This window comes from Coloeus monedula (genome assembly GCF_965178545.1).
Source record: "Coloeus monedula genome assembly, chromosome: 2".
NCBI classification, from domain to species: domain Eukaryota; kingdom Metazoa; phylum Chordata; class Aves; order Passeriformes; family Corvidae; genus Coloeus; species Coloeus monedula.
Window position 1 is genome coordinate 48478604 of NC_138782.1, and position 15872 is coordinate 48494475.

General features: G+C 40.2%; 1 protein-coding gene across 1 annotated transcript in view; it reads right to left on the reverse strand.

The window, feature by feature from the left end:
* Positions 1-177: 177 nt before the first annotated feature.
* Positions 178-15872, reverse strand: part of HEATR1 (HEAT repeat containing 1) — a 36034-nt gene continuing 20339 nt past the window's right edge. Inside the window, exons 26-45 of the mRNA XM_082302720.1 lie at positions 15014-15157; positions 14160-14278; positions 13787-13908; positions 12179-12307; positions 10699-10929; positions 9420-9546; positions 8956-9122; positions 8254-8300; positions 7440-7563; positions 6493-6633; positions 5989-6278; positions 5086-5236; positions 4413-4571; positions 3608-3742; positions 3230-3334; positions 2968-3136; positions 2105-2259; positions 1593-1751; positions 781-889; positions 178-390 (exon numbers count right to left, since the gene is read on the reverse strand). Coding sequence (XP_082158846.1) covers positions 302-390; positions 781-889; positions 1593-1751; positions 2105-2259; positions 2968-3136; positions 3230-3334; positions 3608-3742; positions 4413-4571; positions 5086-5236; positions 5989-6278; positions 6493-6633; positions 7440-7563; positions 8254-8300; positions 8956-9122; positions 9420-9546; positions 10699-10929; positions 12179-12307; positions 13787-13908; positions 14160-14278; positions 15014-15157 — 2872 coding nt within the window. The 3' untranslated portion in view covers positions 178-301. The remainder of the gene's footprint in view (positions 391-780; positions 890-1592; positions 1752-2104; positions 2260-2967; positions 3137-3229; positions 3335-3607; positions 3743-4412; positions 4572-5085; positions 5237-5988; positions 6279-6492; positions 6634-7439; positions 7564-8253; positions 8301-8955; positions 9123-9419; positions 9547-10698; positions 10930-12178; positions 12308-13786; positions 13909-14159; positions 14279-15013; positions 15158-15872) is intronic.

Sequence of the window (15872 nt, forward strand, 5' to 3'; positions counted from 1 at the left end):
TGCTTGGAGCACGACAGCCCCTCCACAGTAACTGTATACCCCAAGCACAGTGGAATTCAGTAAGTCTCACATGTTGTCACTCAGGATTTCTTTATAGCCTGCTCCAGTTTCCCACTGTTAAGAGCAGTTACGGAAAAGTCATAAGAAAAGTACCCAGTCCATCCAGAAATGATAAAGCCAGATTCTTAAAATATTTTATTAAAAAGTTAAAATCTTGTCTCTGATAAAAACAGTTACGACAGTTTGCCTGTAACACCTGAATGTGTAAAGCTTACACAATTCAGACAAATTTGAAAACAACTTAGAAGTAGCTTTGGAGTGGTTCTCCCAAAATGACTTCCAGTTGTTGAATTGTCTTCTGACACTGCTGTTCAACTTCTTCACATTCATCTAGAAAAAGAAATTAAGCAGGAATTAAGTAGAGCAGTGATTACAAGGCTACCCTAGGAAGGCTTCATCACTCATGAAGGCTAGAACCATCCTCAAACACCATGTATGAAATTATTATTCAGAAATACTTTGTCACTGAACTAGGTAAACTACTGTGACACTGATCTAAAATTTGCAAATGGGGAGATGTGTACAGGCTACAACACTGAAGAAATTACCGTAATTTAACTGAACTTCATGAGTGTGTTTGATATAATCCATTTCAGTTTGCATTTTTCACAGTATAAGCTACCATATACCAATTTGTAAGGTTTACAGCAGTTATAACAATGAGCCTGTCTGAATCTTTGAAGTAAGCGACCCTTCACTAATTCCAGTTTAGAACATTACCTTCCATAAGCTCAGCTAAGAAAGGAATAGATTCTGGTAGCAGGACCAGGTAGTTCTCCTTCAGTTTTTGTGCAACTTCTATCAAAGCAAGCAGGGCAGCAAACCGGACCTAAACCAAAACAATTATGTATGGAAACAAACATTACAATATAGTTCCCTGTTTTCCCCCACCCCTGCCTTCTTTCCATTCATTATAAGGTTAAAATCTTCCATTACTGAAGGGAACTAGTTTTAAGCTAATTTAAATATTAAGATCTGGGTTAACATAACGGCAAATAAAAAAACAGGTTGGAAGAAGCAGGTAATGTTGCTGCAAGTTACTTGATATAATGGACTTTAACTTCCTGTCACAATGCCACTCCCACTGTATCAGGGCTTAGCTCAGCACTATGAAAAACCAAGTACACTCCCTTAATGTCTATAACCTGTCAATAGAAGAGTCTTGACAAAAGTCTATATAATAAACAGGTCTGAAAGCTGGTAACTGTCTTCCAGGTACCCCTCTAAAGTGCCCCTGTCTTCATAGACAAATAATTATCTCTTTATTCCAACAGATACTCAATCTTCAAAAAACCCAAACCACACAGTATAAAAGGCATGTGGAATATTGACAGCGATATTGCTTACAGTGAGAGCAGAAGAGCATGTTGCACCCATCTCTACAACTTGGGAGTATTGTGGTACAGCACCAGTATTTTAATTTAGTCTAGTATTTCAGCAGTGACTTGGTTAACTCACTTTGATTTTGGGGCCACTGTTCCCATTTTCTAGCATAACAAAGAAAACCAGTTCAAATTCTGATAGCTCCCAACCTTAGGAGAATTGTGCCTTGTCTTCAGCAGGATCTGGTAGTTCAGAGGTTTCCAAAGAGAATCGTCTGCTGTTGCCACTGAAAACTGAGCTATGCAGGGTATCAGGTGTGCTGTCACTCTTTCCTGGAACTTCTCATCTCCTCCAAGCACATTTTCTAGCTGTGGAAGTAAAACAGATCCAGACTCAGATAAACCCAGCCAAAAACACTTCTAGCTTTGGCTTTCAGGTACTCAAGAATTAGAGTCAAAGGTCATCAGTGGGAGTGCACTGGTCTGCAAGAGCTCAACAGCATGCATGGACCTTACAGAACAAAGACATTTAGAAAAGGATAAAAAATTAATCAGTAATCCAGAGTCTTAGGCAAACCAGTCAATATTGTCTGTAGCCCAAAGACAATGACCTAATCCCTCCCTTTTTGTTAAGGGGGAGGATTGACACCTGATCTCCTTTTTTTAACTATCAAAGGGAAAAAAAAGCCAGCTATGAATTGTTTTTAGGGGTTTGTCAATACCTGATCGACCAGAGGCTGCATCAAGGTTTCTGCTCTTTCTTTACTCAGGAACTTCTGGGTGTCAAACAGGAAGAGCTTGTGCAGACAGTCCATGGTGAACTGCAACAGTAGACAGCTCTTTTCTGTGTTATTGTCAGAGTCAAAGAAAGCTTCATCTACACACCAGCCAAGGAGAAGAATAAAAAAATCGTCAACAGAATGGAAACACAAAAGTTCCCCCTGCAGGACAGAAACATTGGTAGTCTGTGAATGTAGCAAAGGGATGGATTACCTAGCAATTATGTACTCATCACTCAGAACAACAGAATGGATGTGATAGGGTATCTGGCTTTAAGCTACTGCCCCAGCAGGTCTGCTACTGATGGAAATAAAAGAGAACAGCCACAGGCTACAGGAAAAGTGCTTGGCCATACCTGTGGATATGGAGAGTTTTTTCAGGTCACTACAACTGGGATGGGCAAATAGTTTCCCATAGAAAACAGTAACACCTGTTTTTGCCCAGAAAGCAGAGGACTCTGAATACACCAGGTAGCGTGTAAGAGAAGTCAGTGAATGAAAAAGAAAAAAGCAAAAAGAGAAACAAGTCTCCCTCTTTCTACACAATTTCATACTCAGAAAACTCCCTGGGACTGACACTGAAAATTTTCATGTGGTCTCAACTTTGAAAGCATAGTGCCCAAGGATAAAAAATGTCCTTTGGTTCCATCAGAGGAAGATTTCTCATTTACCAGAGAAAGAAAAAAAAGAGTAAAGAATTATGTGTGCTGTGAAATAAATCCTCTAAGACTAAAATTTCAGCAATTAAAATTAACTTCTCAGCAATCAAGACTAAGCTGCTCTGTAGCCAGTAACTGACAACTTACCAGTTTTAGAAATGTTGACCTGGTTCAATGTCTCAGCAAATGGCTTCACTAAATGACCAGCAAAGAGGGTGAAGAGACCCTTGAGCTTGTCTGCAATGCAGTCTGCTATTCGGTGGAATGTCAGCAGCCTGTCTTTTAGGGTAGCCTCTGTTTTGGACCAATCAAAGAGCTGAAAGTGAAAGGCAGATTAGCTGTTCCCTGTGTCTGTGCACTGGAAAGCACAAACATGCTGATGCAGATGAATCACATTTAGACTTCTTACCTTGAAGAAGAGGGGCCTGAAAGAAGCCTCGGAAAGTTTCATAACCATACTGATTAGACAGTCAATAATATAAGCCTCTATCTTACCAACTTCCTCTAAATCATCCTAGAAAAATCAGAAAACATAATTCTGTGTTTGAAATGTAAGAATTTGAGCTTTCAAAGCACATTTTAATTTTGTCTATTTCAGATTAAATACTTAACTATCACGTTTTCTACTGTAAGAACAATTCGGAACAGAGTGTTTCATGCCCAGAATTTCAGAGCACACATACAATCCGTAACAGCACATATACAATCTACTACTCTTTTTTTAAACAAGTGAGAGAATTAGCACGTAGAGAGGTGCAGCTGCTGCTCATCCTCCCAATCAAGCTACCTCGGCATGCTCTGTTCGGAAGTCCAGGACTTTCATGAAAAATGCTGTCAGTTCAGGCTGATGGGAGACCAGGTGCTCCTTCTCCATACCAGCAATGTGCTCCTTCAAAATATTCATAAGGGGACCCAGGCAGTTCTACCAAAACAAAAGCAAAACAATGCAAAGGAAACTGTGATATTGACAGTAACTGAGAAACGTAACTAGGAAATTGGATTTATGCACTTCATGCATTTGCTCATTAGAATACTGTTGATAAAATAAATAAGCTTCTTCCCTGTACTTTTGGGAGCTTAAGTTAGTAGAATTCCTGAAAAGTATTTTGTCTACCCTCTGCCATACTGGAGAGAATTCTGACATGTTCCTAGCACATAAATGAAGTCCCTTATGAATGGGATGATCTCCCAAGCATTCATCATCTAAGACGCAAAGGACATTAAACTGCTGGATCTCTCCCAGATCTACCTTTCCCGAATCACCACAGCAGTACAAAAAACCCCAGAGATTATAATATAGAGACTATGGTAGGTTTGGCTGGGATGGAGTTAATTTCCTTCATAGCAGCTCACATGGTGCTGTGTATTTGATCTGTGACCAAAACAACTCTGATTACACAGTGGTGTTTTAGCTGTTGCTGAACAGTGCTTGTAAGACTTTCTTTGTTTCTCATTCTGCTGCCACAGTGAGCAGGCTGGTGGTGGCCAAGGCACTGGGAGGGGACACAGCTGAACCAAATTTTTCACTGCTTGTTTCTTTTTTTTTCTTGTCCTTCTTTATCTCAGTGCTAAAGGATGAAAAAACCCCTTACCTTGCGGGTATGCACCACCTCACTGTAACACTTAGTAACTGCAGGCAGGAGTATTCGGGGAGCCAGCCTTGTTGCTAGGATGGTTTTTAGTGATGCTACACGAATGCTTATCTGAGAAGAAGGACCAAACTCGGCCACAATCTTTTCCAAGCGAACAACCTATGAGGAATTCCAACAAGAGTTAGGCCTACTTAGCAACTAAAGAACTTATTCTACAGTAGCTGTCTGCTGCAAATGTCAGACAGGAATTTTGCTGTTTGCACCACTTGAAGCACCTTAGATTAAGCTGTCTGTACAAAGCTTCACTCTCTTCAGAAGACACTGAAAAAATGGCCATGCCAACAGCAGAGGGCCAGAATGACTCTAACAAGAGTGTTAGATACACATTTGAGGAGACTGTGGATATTACAGAATGATCTTTCGGGATATATCTCCCTTTCCAAAGAGGCAAAATACAACCTATGTGAGGGAGGAGAAGGAGATGCTCTTAGGTTCTGTATCTGAGTTACCTGCACAAGAAACTGAGTACAAGAGTCGTGTGTTACAAACTTTCACATAGTTGGCACACACTCCTACTTCAGTTTCAGAGAAAGAAGTAATCTCTACAGCTTCTGCTGGGATTTGGGCACATCCCCTCCCCCCTTTACACACCTGGGGGAGTCACACAGCTCACCTGCAACAAGCACTCCAAAAGGTAAGGACTAAGGAAGTGTGGTAGTGTTTCTGCAACCTTAAGCAGAGCAGTGACAGCACTCAGCAGGTAAATCTCATTTGAGACCAGCTCCTTCTTACTTTTTAAAGTCTTCAAGAGTGCTGGCATCAGCCTGTGAATAACCAAACACAAACAGAGAAAGGTGAAATAACTGACCATTTGGAGGTACATTTCCAATCAAATAAATCCATCTGTTAAGCCTGCAGGGACAATTTTCACATGAGTTTTTACATGCATATTTGAGAAAACTCAGTATTCTGGGCTTACTGCCGTATTTTCAAGCTAATGAAGGATATTAGATTTAGAATCACAAAATGGTTTGGTCAGAAGAAATCTTTAAAGATCATCTAGATCAACACCTTTCACTCTATCAGGTTACTCCAAACCCTGTCTTTAAAGATTTAACGACAATAAGAGACTTATATTTGTAAAGAGATAAAATAGTCTTACAAGCAACAAGTTAGATGCTTGGATTCTTCTTGAATAGGGAGAATAAAATAATGCAACTTGAAGGGTTTTCAAATGTACTTGTTCTAATGTTTTTAAATGCAATCTGTTCTACAGAAAAAACACAGACTGTGGTCTGATTTTTCTAAAGCCATAAAGGTTGCCTCTAGTGACAGCAGCAGATTCCATAAGGAACTCTACTGTGCATTATAAAAGTCTTGCCATTTTCCCCACTAGTTTCTCAGTTCTATGATGACAAAGCTCCTTCAAGCACTAGAAATACTTTAAATCTTGTCTACACAAAACACACGAGGGGGCAGACTGCCATTTGGCTTTCATCAGCATTCCTTCACTAATGCATTTTAGTATAACTAACTCCTGTTGCAGTTGGTTCCGTTTAAAAGAACCCAACAGTACCTTGGAAGCTGAGGTATGGCTTGGGCTTTCAGGGTACAGGTGACCTCAGCTATACAGAGCAAAGCACTTCCCATCACATTTTTTTCCTCCTTCTCTGAAGAAATGAGATCAATGGCAGTTTTCAGAACAGGCACAAATGGCGCCGGATTTTCTGTGCCAAAACCTTTGCAGAGCAGCTTGAGGCTGAACAAAGCAGTCTGCCTGTTGATGGCTTGCTCCTCCTCTTCCTCCTTTCTTCTACACTTGACAATGGCAATGAGCTCAGGAACCAGCTCTAAGAGCTGCAGGATCTGAGAGGACAAGAAAACACCCACATCAGACGTAGTTACAAACTCAGGGCCTGCAAGGGCAACTCGGGGCAGGTAGCCTACGTGTCACTGCTCAGGAGTCCTTGCCAGGCTTGGCACTGGTACTGGGCACCTTTACACTGGGTCAAGCACTTGCACATCAGTCTCTCTCTGGGTACTTCTGCTAAAGGAACTGGGCTTAACCCCTTTGTCTCACCTGGCTCTTCTGCCACTTGGTGCGCTGCTGCACCTTGTTGTTCAGAAGGTCCATGGCCTTGCGTCTCACCGATGGCAGCTGATTCATCATCAGTCCCCCAATTACAGGGATGAAGGTTTCTGTTGGTAGTAAGGCATTGACCTACAAAACAATACCATAAATCCTTTTGCATGCACTGTGACATGGCAGCCTCCTGATACGACTCTCTTCAACTTCCCTTATGGGTTTCAGGATCAGAGGAGGGAGGACAAGCCAGCAGTGCTGTATCTGAGGCAAGCAAAAAATCAAAACAGGTTCCAGCTAGTCTGTGTTCACTAGCTGCTAACCAGCCATTATCCACTAGCTCTGACATTTCCTCAGCAAGTCCTTTTGTCTGCTCTGGTGAGCTATCCCTCTTTACCCAAAATAATTCTGCCAATGCCCTCTGCATGTACATCATGAAAACTGGAATATGCTTTACCAGTGAAAAAAACAAATTCCAAGCTGTAAAAAGATGTATGTTCTGACTTATGCAAAAGGACAGCCACTCAAATTCTACAAATAAACTTCTAATCAGAAAAAAGTGAGGTGAAAAGTGTAAGGATTTAACTTCATGTAGAAATACGCAACAGCATTAGTTAAGTCATTTTATGAGTTAACAGTGAGAAATGCTGCCAAGAGCCATTCTTCTCGACCAGACATAGTGAAATGACTGTTTACAGCCAGCAGAATACTAAACTAAAGGAAACAAGCATTGGTGATTTTTGTTCTGCTTGTTCTAAGAAGCTGTTAGCTGTAGTTAGCTGTTAGTGTAGCTGTTAGCTGAGTTTAAACATTGATGCACCAGGCTGCAGACCATCCAATGAAATACAGTACTAATGCAACAAGAAATCCTACAAAGTTTATAATCATATTAACGAGCAAAAGCAGCAATGTCTCAGTGCTACCATGGGGCTAGTGAGACATACTTTATCCAGCATATCATAGCACTTGCTAAGCAGAACCCTCCAAAATTTGGCCGTTGGCTTGTCCACGTTTCCTTCCACAGAAGATGCCACAGTGTTTATATAGTGAAGAACTTCTTCTAACAGCCTAGAGAGAAAGGAAGTAACTTTTAGTAAGCAACAGGGAGACTAAAGAAGTCCATTTTTATTACGAGAAAGCATAAAATTTCACAAGACAACAAAAACACAAGAAAATGAAACAGAAAAATTTTAAAGTGAGCATTCGTGGAACACAGCATTTAAAATAAATCTTACACCCTTTTTCTCTTGGAACAAACATACAAGTTAGGCCTCTGCAAAAGAAACCCTCAATTTTGTATCACTGGCTTTTACAGCACAATGGCTACAACTGTTATCTTTGATTACTGGTACTTACACCAATACAGAGGCACCTGTGAACAATGATTAGTTCTTTTTTTCCTACTAATTAAGCAATATATTTTGCTAAAAATGTGGAATTCTTTCATTGATTCAGACATGAATAGCATGACAGTTATGGCCAAGCACGTAAATAACCTCTTTCAAAAATACAGAAGAGGAGTGTATATTAGGTAGAGCAATCTTTCAGAAATAAAAAGCTCTACATTCTATTAAAAGAAAAAACCAAACCAAACCAAAACCAAACACAAGTAACTTGCGCATAATAAATACTGCTTGTTGCAGAGGACATTAGAAAAGTATCATTAGTGTAAAAGATATTCTAATGGCACTACACTTAAAGGTATTCCTGGGCTGCAGTAAAAGCTAAAAATAGGAATAGGGCAGATTTAAAGCATACCTCTGTTCCATCTCCTGCAGCTCTTCTGTTTCTTCATATTCAACTATCTGGTTTAAAAAGCAAGAATGAAAATATGAAACTTACCTCCCCTCATTAAACTGAAATGCCAGAATACACAAATTTGTTTGTTTTGAATCAAACGTCCACTGATGTGGTAATTACGAGTCCCTACATTTGTACTTAAGCCATCATTCTAGAAGGAAATCTGAGAACCCTGGGCAAGGCAGTCACATTAGCAAATACATTTCATGCTGTGGATGATTCAGCTGAAAAACTGGGACTACCAGCTAGAGCCAGAGCCTGAAATTCGTAAGATTTTGTCTTTTCAGTTTACAGCATGAATCCCACACTGAACTTGGAGTTACACAGGCTGTGAGTGAAATCCCAACCTCCATGAAGCCAGTGGGAATACACTGGGACCAGAATTTCACTTGGTTACCTATTCATCAGTCATGTTAAGTGGAGTCTGTCTGGAAAAGCATTATTAAAAAATAAATAACATTATTGAGAGGTTTCAAAACTGTGTCAATACAAAACTGCGTTTCTAAACTGCTAAAACCACCACAAGGTGTCAGCAAGATACACCGGACAGTGCCGCCCCTTTGAAAAATGAAGTCATACCAAAAGGTAAATTACACCTCATCTGTTACTGTATGGCAGTCACTTACTGTGACCAGTTCAGAAGCAATCTGCAGTTATTACCTTTTTCACAAAACTCTGAGAGGACAGAAGTTGTGACATGAAGGAGACGGACAAGAATTTGAAGTGCCGGAGTTGTTTGTCGGAGTGAGACTCCACATTAAAGAGCTGCCCATCCTCATTTTTCGGCTTCGTCTTACACGTTCTTGGCTTTTTTGTTCCAGGATCATCTGTTGAAGATGTTGACAAGAAAAATTTGCATCCAAGAGAAAATGTTGCTTCACTTCTGATCACAGAAACAAAATTACCGTTGTTCAAACCCCCATCCAGCCTGGCCTTGAACACTGCCAGGGATGGGGCATCCACCACCTCTCTGGGACACCTGTTCCAGTGCTTCACCACTCCCACAGTTTAGTTTCTCCCTTATATCCAGTCTGAATCTACCCTCTTTTAGTTTAAAACCATTACCCCTTGCCTCTTATAACAGGAAGGTTTACATGCATTTGCTGGCTCTGTTTTGTGGTTACCTTCTTTGTTCTCTGGCAGCTCTGTCAGGTACTGGATTATTTTCATCACACTCTGGAACTGTGAACGTACATTAAATTCGCAGCAGATGGAAATCCAAAATTCAGTGTCTGCTTCCAGAACAGCATCCTGTTAACAGTTCAGAAAAAAAAAAAGAAATATTTCAAGGATTAAGAAAGAGTATTTCTAATAATTGATGCCTTTTCCTGGTCTTAAAATCAAGAATCAAACACAATTAGAAGGGAAGAAGGGGTTTTACCTCAGCATTTGTTTCAAGGATCCTTAGGTGCACCACGTCCAGGTGGAATGGGCTGAAATACCCACTGCAATGCCCGCACACAATCAATGGGGTATAACTGTATAGGTCTTACTAATTATCATATCTATCAAAGATTCCCCATGAGAGGCTTGAGTGAGCCCCCCCTCCCCAAGGAGCCTTCCCCTGGATGGCTCTATCTTAGTTTACAGAATGTGTTCTGGAGAGGACTTTGGGGTCTGGGGCACACTAACCCCTAACTAAGAGGCTTCTAAGATGTTTAGTCTCCTAGCTTAACAAAATAAGTCTAAAAATGTGAGCTAAAAAACACTAATACAAAAAGCTATAAAAAGGTATATAAAAGGGGTATAAACGAAAAGGCAAAAATCATCATGGCATCATCATAATAATAAAAATACTCAAAAACTCCTCAGTGAGCTTGTGAAAATGCCATACTGGGCTGGACACTGCCAGGATTAACACTAGTGGTAAAAGCAGCAAGCTCTTGGAGAGAACATAGCTCCAGAGGGTGTAGAGAGAGCTTCAACTACTCTGCAGCAAAGACTTTCTTCTCACCAATGTTCCTTTAACAATTCTTTCAGTTTTCCCCATAAATTACGCTTTCACCTGATCTCAGGGCCTGACTACACAAAAACATAACAGGCTTTTCATCTTAGTCCGTAGGGAAAGACCAGTATCATGTTTCACAAACACAATTGAAGAAAAACCCCCAACTTCATTAATACTGAAGCACTACCTAATTAGATTATCAGCTCTTCAGATCACGGATTGCTGTACAATATGATCTGATTTATTGTTCAGGCTCCAGGACCTAACACTATTGAATGTGCAATACAAGTCATAGTCAACATCACCATCAGGTTCTGCTGTAGCACAAACCCAGAGCTCACTACCTTTTCCAGCATCATCTGGGGCTTACTGAGAACCTTCTTAAAGGCAAGACCATGAGCAGAAGAGGGAGATCAGGCTATCAAGGAAAAAGCTGACCCCCTCAGCCTGCTAACCTTGTCTGTGCTTGATGTCGCCGTCACAGTTTTGGTCACATACTGCTCAAAGAGCAGCACCAGGAGAACCCAGAGGAATTTGTCTCCTCCCACCGTGGTGATCAGCTGGGACAGGATGGGCAGGCGCCGGTGCTCCGGCACGTGGGGCAGGGCATCAACAAACACACGAATGATCTTGATCACCACCTCTTCCACACTTCCCGAGGACTCTGACAAGTCACTGTCTTCAGCCTGTGCACAAACACGGGTACAGCAGTTCAGACAGGTTACTGCAGATGGGTACAAGGTCTTTCTGGCAATCTCAGAAAACAGGAGAAAGGACTACGTGCCAGATAACGGCATTGCCAAATGTATAACCTCAAGGGTAATGCAAGTGTTCTGAAGTTTTCTACCACACAGCTCCTTGTCAGTTTTAAAGGAAGATGTTTAAAATAAAAGAAAAAAAAGGAAAAGAAAGAAAAAAAAAAAAGAAAAAGGAGACAAACTGCTACTTGGCATCAGCTGAAACAAAGAGGACATTTTCAAGAGAAAGCAAAGCCACATCCTTCAGAAAACTTTGCCTGAGTTAGGGACTTGGATTCAAGGGCTCAGGAAAAATAATAAACATGGGCTACATGGTGTCAAGTAAATAACAGTAGGCTCTTCCCACATAATAATCGTGTGCCACAAATAATTTGTCACAGAAACTCGTGTGGGCTGCTATGAAAGGCTTTCCATAAAAAAACTTAAGAAATCAAGTTGTCTTTCTTTTTATATAACAGAGAACTGCAAGAGGATGAAAAATGTGTACATGTATAATTAAAAATAGTCCGGGGAATCCTCAGCCCATTATTGAAGACAACTTTTTTTTCCCCAATTCACATTTACATGACATTTATACAACATTTTTCATGTTTAAATCTAGTAATGATCAAGAATTAAGATTTCTTAGGCGTAAGTGAAATCTGAATGAAGAAAATGTTGCTTTGAAAAACAAGCATCTATTTTTGTTTTGGTTTATAGCCATTTATCTAAAAGGTCCAGGCAAAACCAAGAAAAGCCCCACAAACACCAGCTGGAAGAATAAAAGCATCTGTCAAATATCATACCTTTCCACTTCCTTCAGACCATGTCTACTATGCCTGTGACCATGACATATGATAGGACTAATAACCACCTGGTTACTTCCCACGGTTCCTCTACTGAACTTGTCTGGTTTTTTTATGACAAAAACTTGAAGTATGTTTCAGGTCCTCTCAATGTATAGTTGTGATAATTTTGGCTAAACCATTTATAAAGTGCAGGAACCCAAAAGACTGCAAAGAAGCAGCTGCCTGATGAACTCAGTCAGTCAGAGACAGAGGCATCTGAATTACACTGTGCTACACGTAATTTAATGTCTATCCAAAAATAATCCTAGAGTAGGTGACAACTTATTCTACCACCAATATTCTAAATAATTTACTTGATTAATAATCTTTCATTAAGTAGACAACTTTACCTGTATAAGAGCAGGAATAACCATCTGCACTGTCTTGTTAATTACTTGGAAAGTGTAGGTATCATCCAGACGCAAGACATTTGCTCCCATGAATGTAAAAATGGGCATAATGTTGTGAAGAACTTTATCCTGGAAAAGAACAGATCCAATTAGTTCATGCTGCTGTGCCTACTATACCTTAAGGCATTTCTCATTCCCACAAATGACACTAGATTCCTATTAAAAAGCCCAAAGAACCGAAAGATAATCTTGAGTATCTTTCAAAATCTCCCTGAATGAATTTTGAATGTATGTTGTCCCTTAATGTTACTTACAGTGTGATTGGTAGAGTTCTAAATATGACTTAGAAACCAAGACACACACCTAAGCAAGTAACTAAAGAGTGGAAATCGAGAGTTTAGTGTGATGAGACACCTTGTATCCTTGCACTCAGCACCATGTGAATACAACAAGTAAAACCAGCTATGAGGAGACTTGCAGAAGCACAAATGTGATTGTGCCATGGATTCCAGTGATTTTCCCACCCACCCTTTTTGTATCTGTAAAACATCTGCAATATCCACAATCATACAGTGTAAACCAACCATGCTTAATTTAATTTTTGGCTTTTTGGTGGCCTAGACTGTAATCACAGTAACCCATTCTAAGAAGGCTGAATTAGAGGTGTCACCTAGCTCAAAAGCTGATTTCCTAGGTTTTGCCAGAACTTAGAGCAATAAATTATGGGCACATTTTTCACTTAGTTCAGTGACTGGAAGAAGTATTAGATATTAAAAATGAGATGAGATGAGATGAGATAAGATGGATACAAAATGTTTCCTTGTATTCTGACCTCGAAAATCTTGTAAGAGCCAATATTAATGTAAAATAAACACCTAGTTCTATAGCAGGTGATGGCAGTAAAATGAGAGGCAAAAAACCCCATACAATTTAACCACAAAATCCTCCAAAAATTTACCAAAAACATTACCATTTTGTCTTTTGGAAAGAATGCTACCTTTCCAAATGTGTGGAGAAAATATTGAGGTGAATATAAAGATGCAAACTGAGTTTGATACACCTGGATACATTTTGCTGGCTTAGAGTTTCAAAGCAAAAGAACCTTACTTAGTGTACAGTCAAATTTCAATGCATACAAGAAAAGGCCTGTTTCTTGGCCAATTAAAATCAGAACAACCCAGTTTTATCATCAACTACAACCACATTTTTCAGTGTTTTACAAGATAGAAACGTGTAAGAATGCATGTGCTACCAGGCCAGGTGCTTTCCCTCTTTATATAAAAAAGCAGGAGAAAGAAGAAACAAGGCATGAGAGCTGTGACAAGCATGAGAGCAGTGGGAAGGTGAGGCAGGGCTGGTGTCAGAAAGCTGCTTCCATTTCTACTGCGCTCCACTGCAAGCCATAAATGGCTGGTGACCAAAGCATCAAGACAGAGGTTTGTTTTCAACTAAAATGGAATAGAAAGCCCTAAAGGAGCAGGGAACCTGCCCATTTTGCCTCTGCTCCTTTCAGGAAGTTTTTCCCCACAGAACTGTATGTTCTTCACCCTACCCAATATTTGGAAACCAAAGAGAAGAGCCGAAGCATAAATTCCAGGTGTTACTTACAGGAAACATTCCAGCAACAGCACCAAGGAGCAGCAGAGCATGGTGGTGTGTCTGGGGCATTTTAGAAATCCTGATGCACTGAACTATCAGTTCCACGTTGAATTTTTCTTTGTCCAGGATATCTGCAGGTAAAAATATTCACTGATTAACACTGTAGGAATAAACAGTACACTCAAGCAGTGGTTTCAATTTGCAAAGCATACCTAATGGATCTACAAAAAATTATTAGGAAGGCAAACCTGTACACCTTTATAGAGGAATCTCTCTCTCCTCAACAATACAGTGTAGATTGAGGAAGAAAAAAGATAGATACAATTGTTTTTGTGCTGTCCTGGTGAGAGAATTACCAAGAAATGAGTCTGGCGATTTTTACCTGCTGGGACCTTGCTACCATCTGATGACAATTTCTGACAAATGTTCAGCAGGCAGCTGAGGATCAGCTGCTTTGTATATTCCATATTTTCTTCTTCTGATGCCATGGGTTCCAGACATCTATACATTCAGGAAAAAAAACAGAGATGGAAAAATAAGTGACCAAACTGCATATTAAGGTACAAATAAGAAACTGTGATTTTAATTCCACATACATTCTAAATTGAAGCTTCCAAAAAGTCTTTGCCAAAAAAGTGTCTCTTTGTGTTTTCAAATGCATCAACTGGTCTAATAAAAGGCATTTATCAAAGCACTGTCAAAAACATAAGTCTAACCTGAACTGTATTTGTCAGTCTACATACAAGCAAGTCATATGGAAAGGAAGACAAACACCCAATCTACATGTAAACTTTCTTAAATGCTTGGAGATAGGGCTGGCAGGAAAAACAATCGTTTCCTTAGGTTGCACTGGACTAAGACTGTTCCATAATGTGTTGGGAGGAATTTCAAAGCTTAGAGAATTATAATAGCTCTGCTGAAGACACGAGTCCTGCCAATTATTCTAGTTTGAGGACAGGTGGTGTCCTTGTTGGCAATCCCAAGCCCTCTGCCCGATGGTTTTTACCTAATGCAATAGCTTCTCTTGTGTGAAAACTTTTTTGTTTCAAAGGGAAAAGAATCATCATAACTTCCCATTCCTCCCCTCTGATTTGCCTAAAAGAAGTTCAGTTGAAAGAGGCAAGCTAAGCTACAAGACATGGCAACAAAGCAGAGACACAGCAGCCCATATGTCCATGCTTTAAGGTGCTGGCTGCAGAAGAGAAGGCTCCAGGGCTCTGCTGTGGGCGCAGTTACCTGCTCAGAAGGTTGAAAAGTGCAGGCACCAACGCCTGTGGGCGCCGAAGCTTCTTCTTATGCTGCAGTAACTCCAGAATAAGCATCACCCTCTGCCAGCTGAAGTGGCTTGTTTCTGGTGCCAATTCTGCATCTTGAGGCTTTCTAAAAAGACAAGACAAACAATCAGGGATTTGCAAAGGAAATGCTACAGTGCTTCAGGAAACACACACACCCCCTCAAGTGAAAAAAGACCATTTTTCTTTCACATAGTAATGTATGTCCTTTACTGTTGCTCCCTGGAGAGGTGGCAATGTGTGGGCTTTTGACCGAAGCAGCAACACATTTTAAACAAACAACAACAACAAAAAAATCAGACCAAACTTGAAAAAACAAGTGTTTCTTGGAAACACTTCTGGAAGCGGGGAAAAAAAAATTTGTTACCAGGTAACTGTCCACATGATGATCTGCTTGCCATCCAGGAAACTTGCTTCTCTGGAACTACTAGTGGTTAACACACTGACTATGCAGGCAATGGGGGTGTGTGTGAGCCTGTGTGTTTGTAAACTGTGACAGGTACAGTTTACAGATGGACCAATCTAATAGGTGATGATTATTCAAAACAGTCAAGTGAAGGAAAACTAGAAAAGCTATTCTAGGTCAAACCAGGAAAATTAACTCAATATCCTGTTTCAATATGGCTGAAAGAATGTTTAAAGAGAGTAAATACAGTGAACAAAACAGTTCCTTATGAGAATGGAGAGAAGAAACAGGACAAAGATCAAAAGATGGAAACAAAATACTGTCTTTCAGTCAACCAACAGAAATATTTTGATGTACCTCTGTAGGTTTCAGCCAAGTTTATGTAATTTGTCCATAC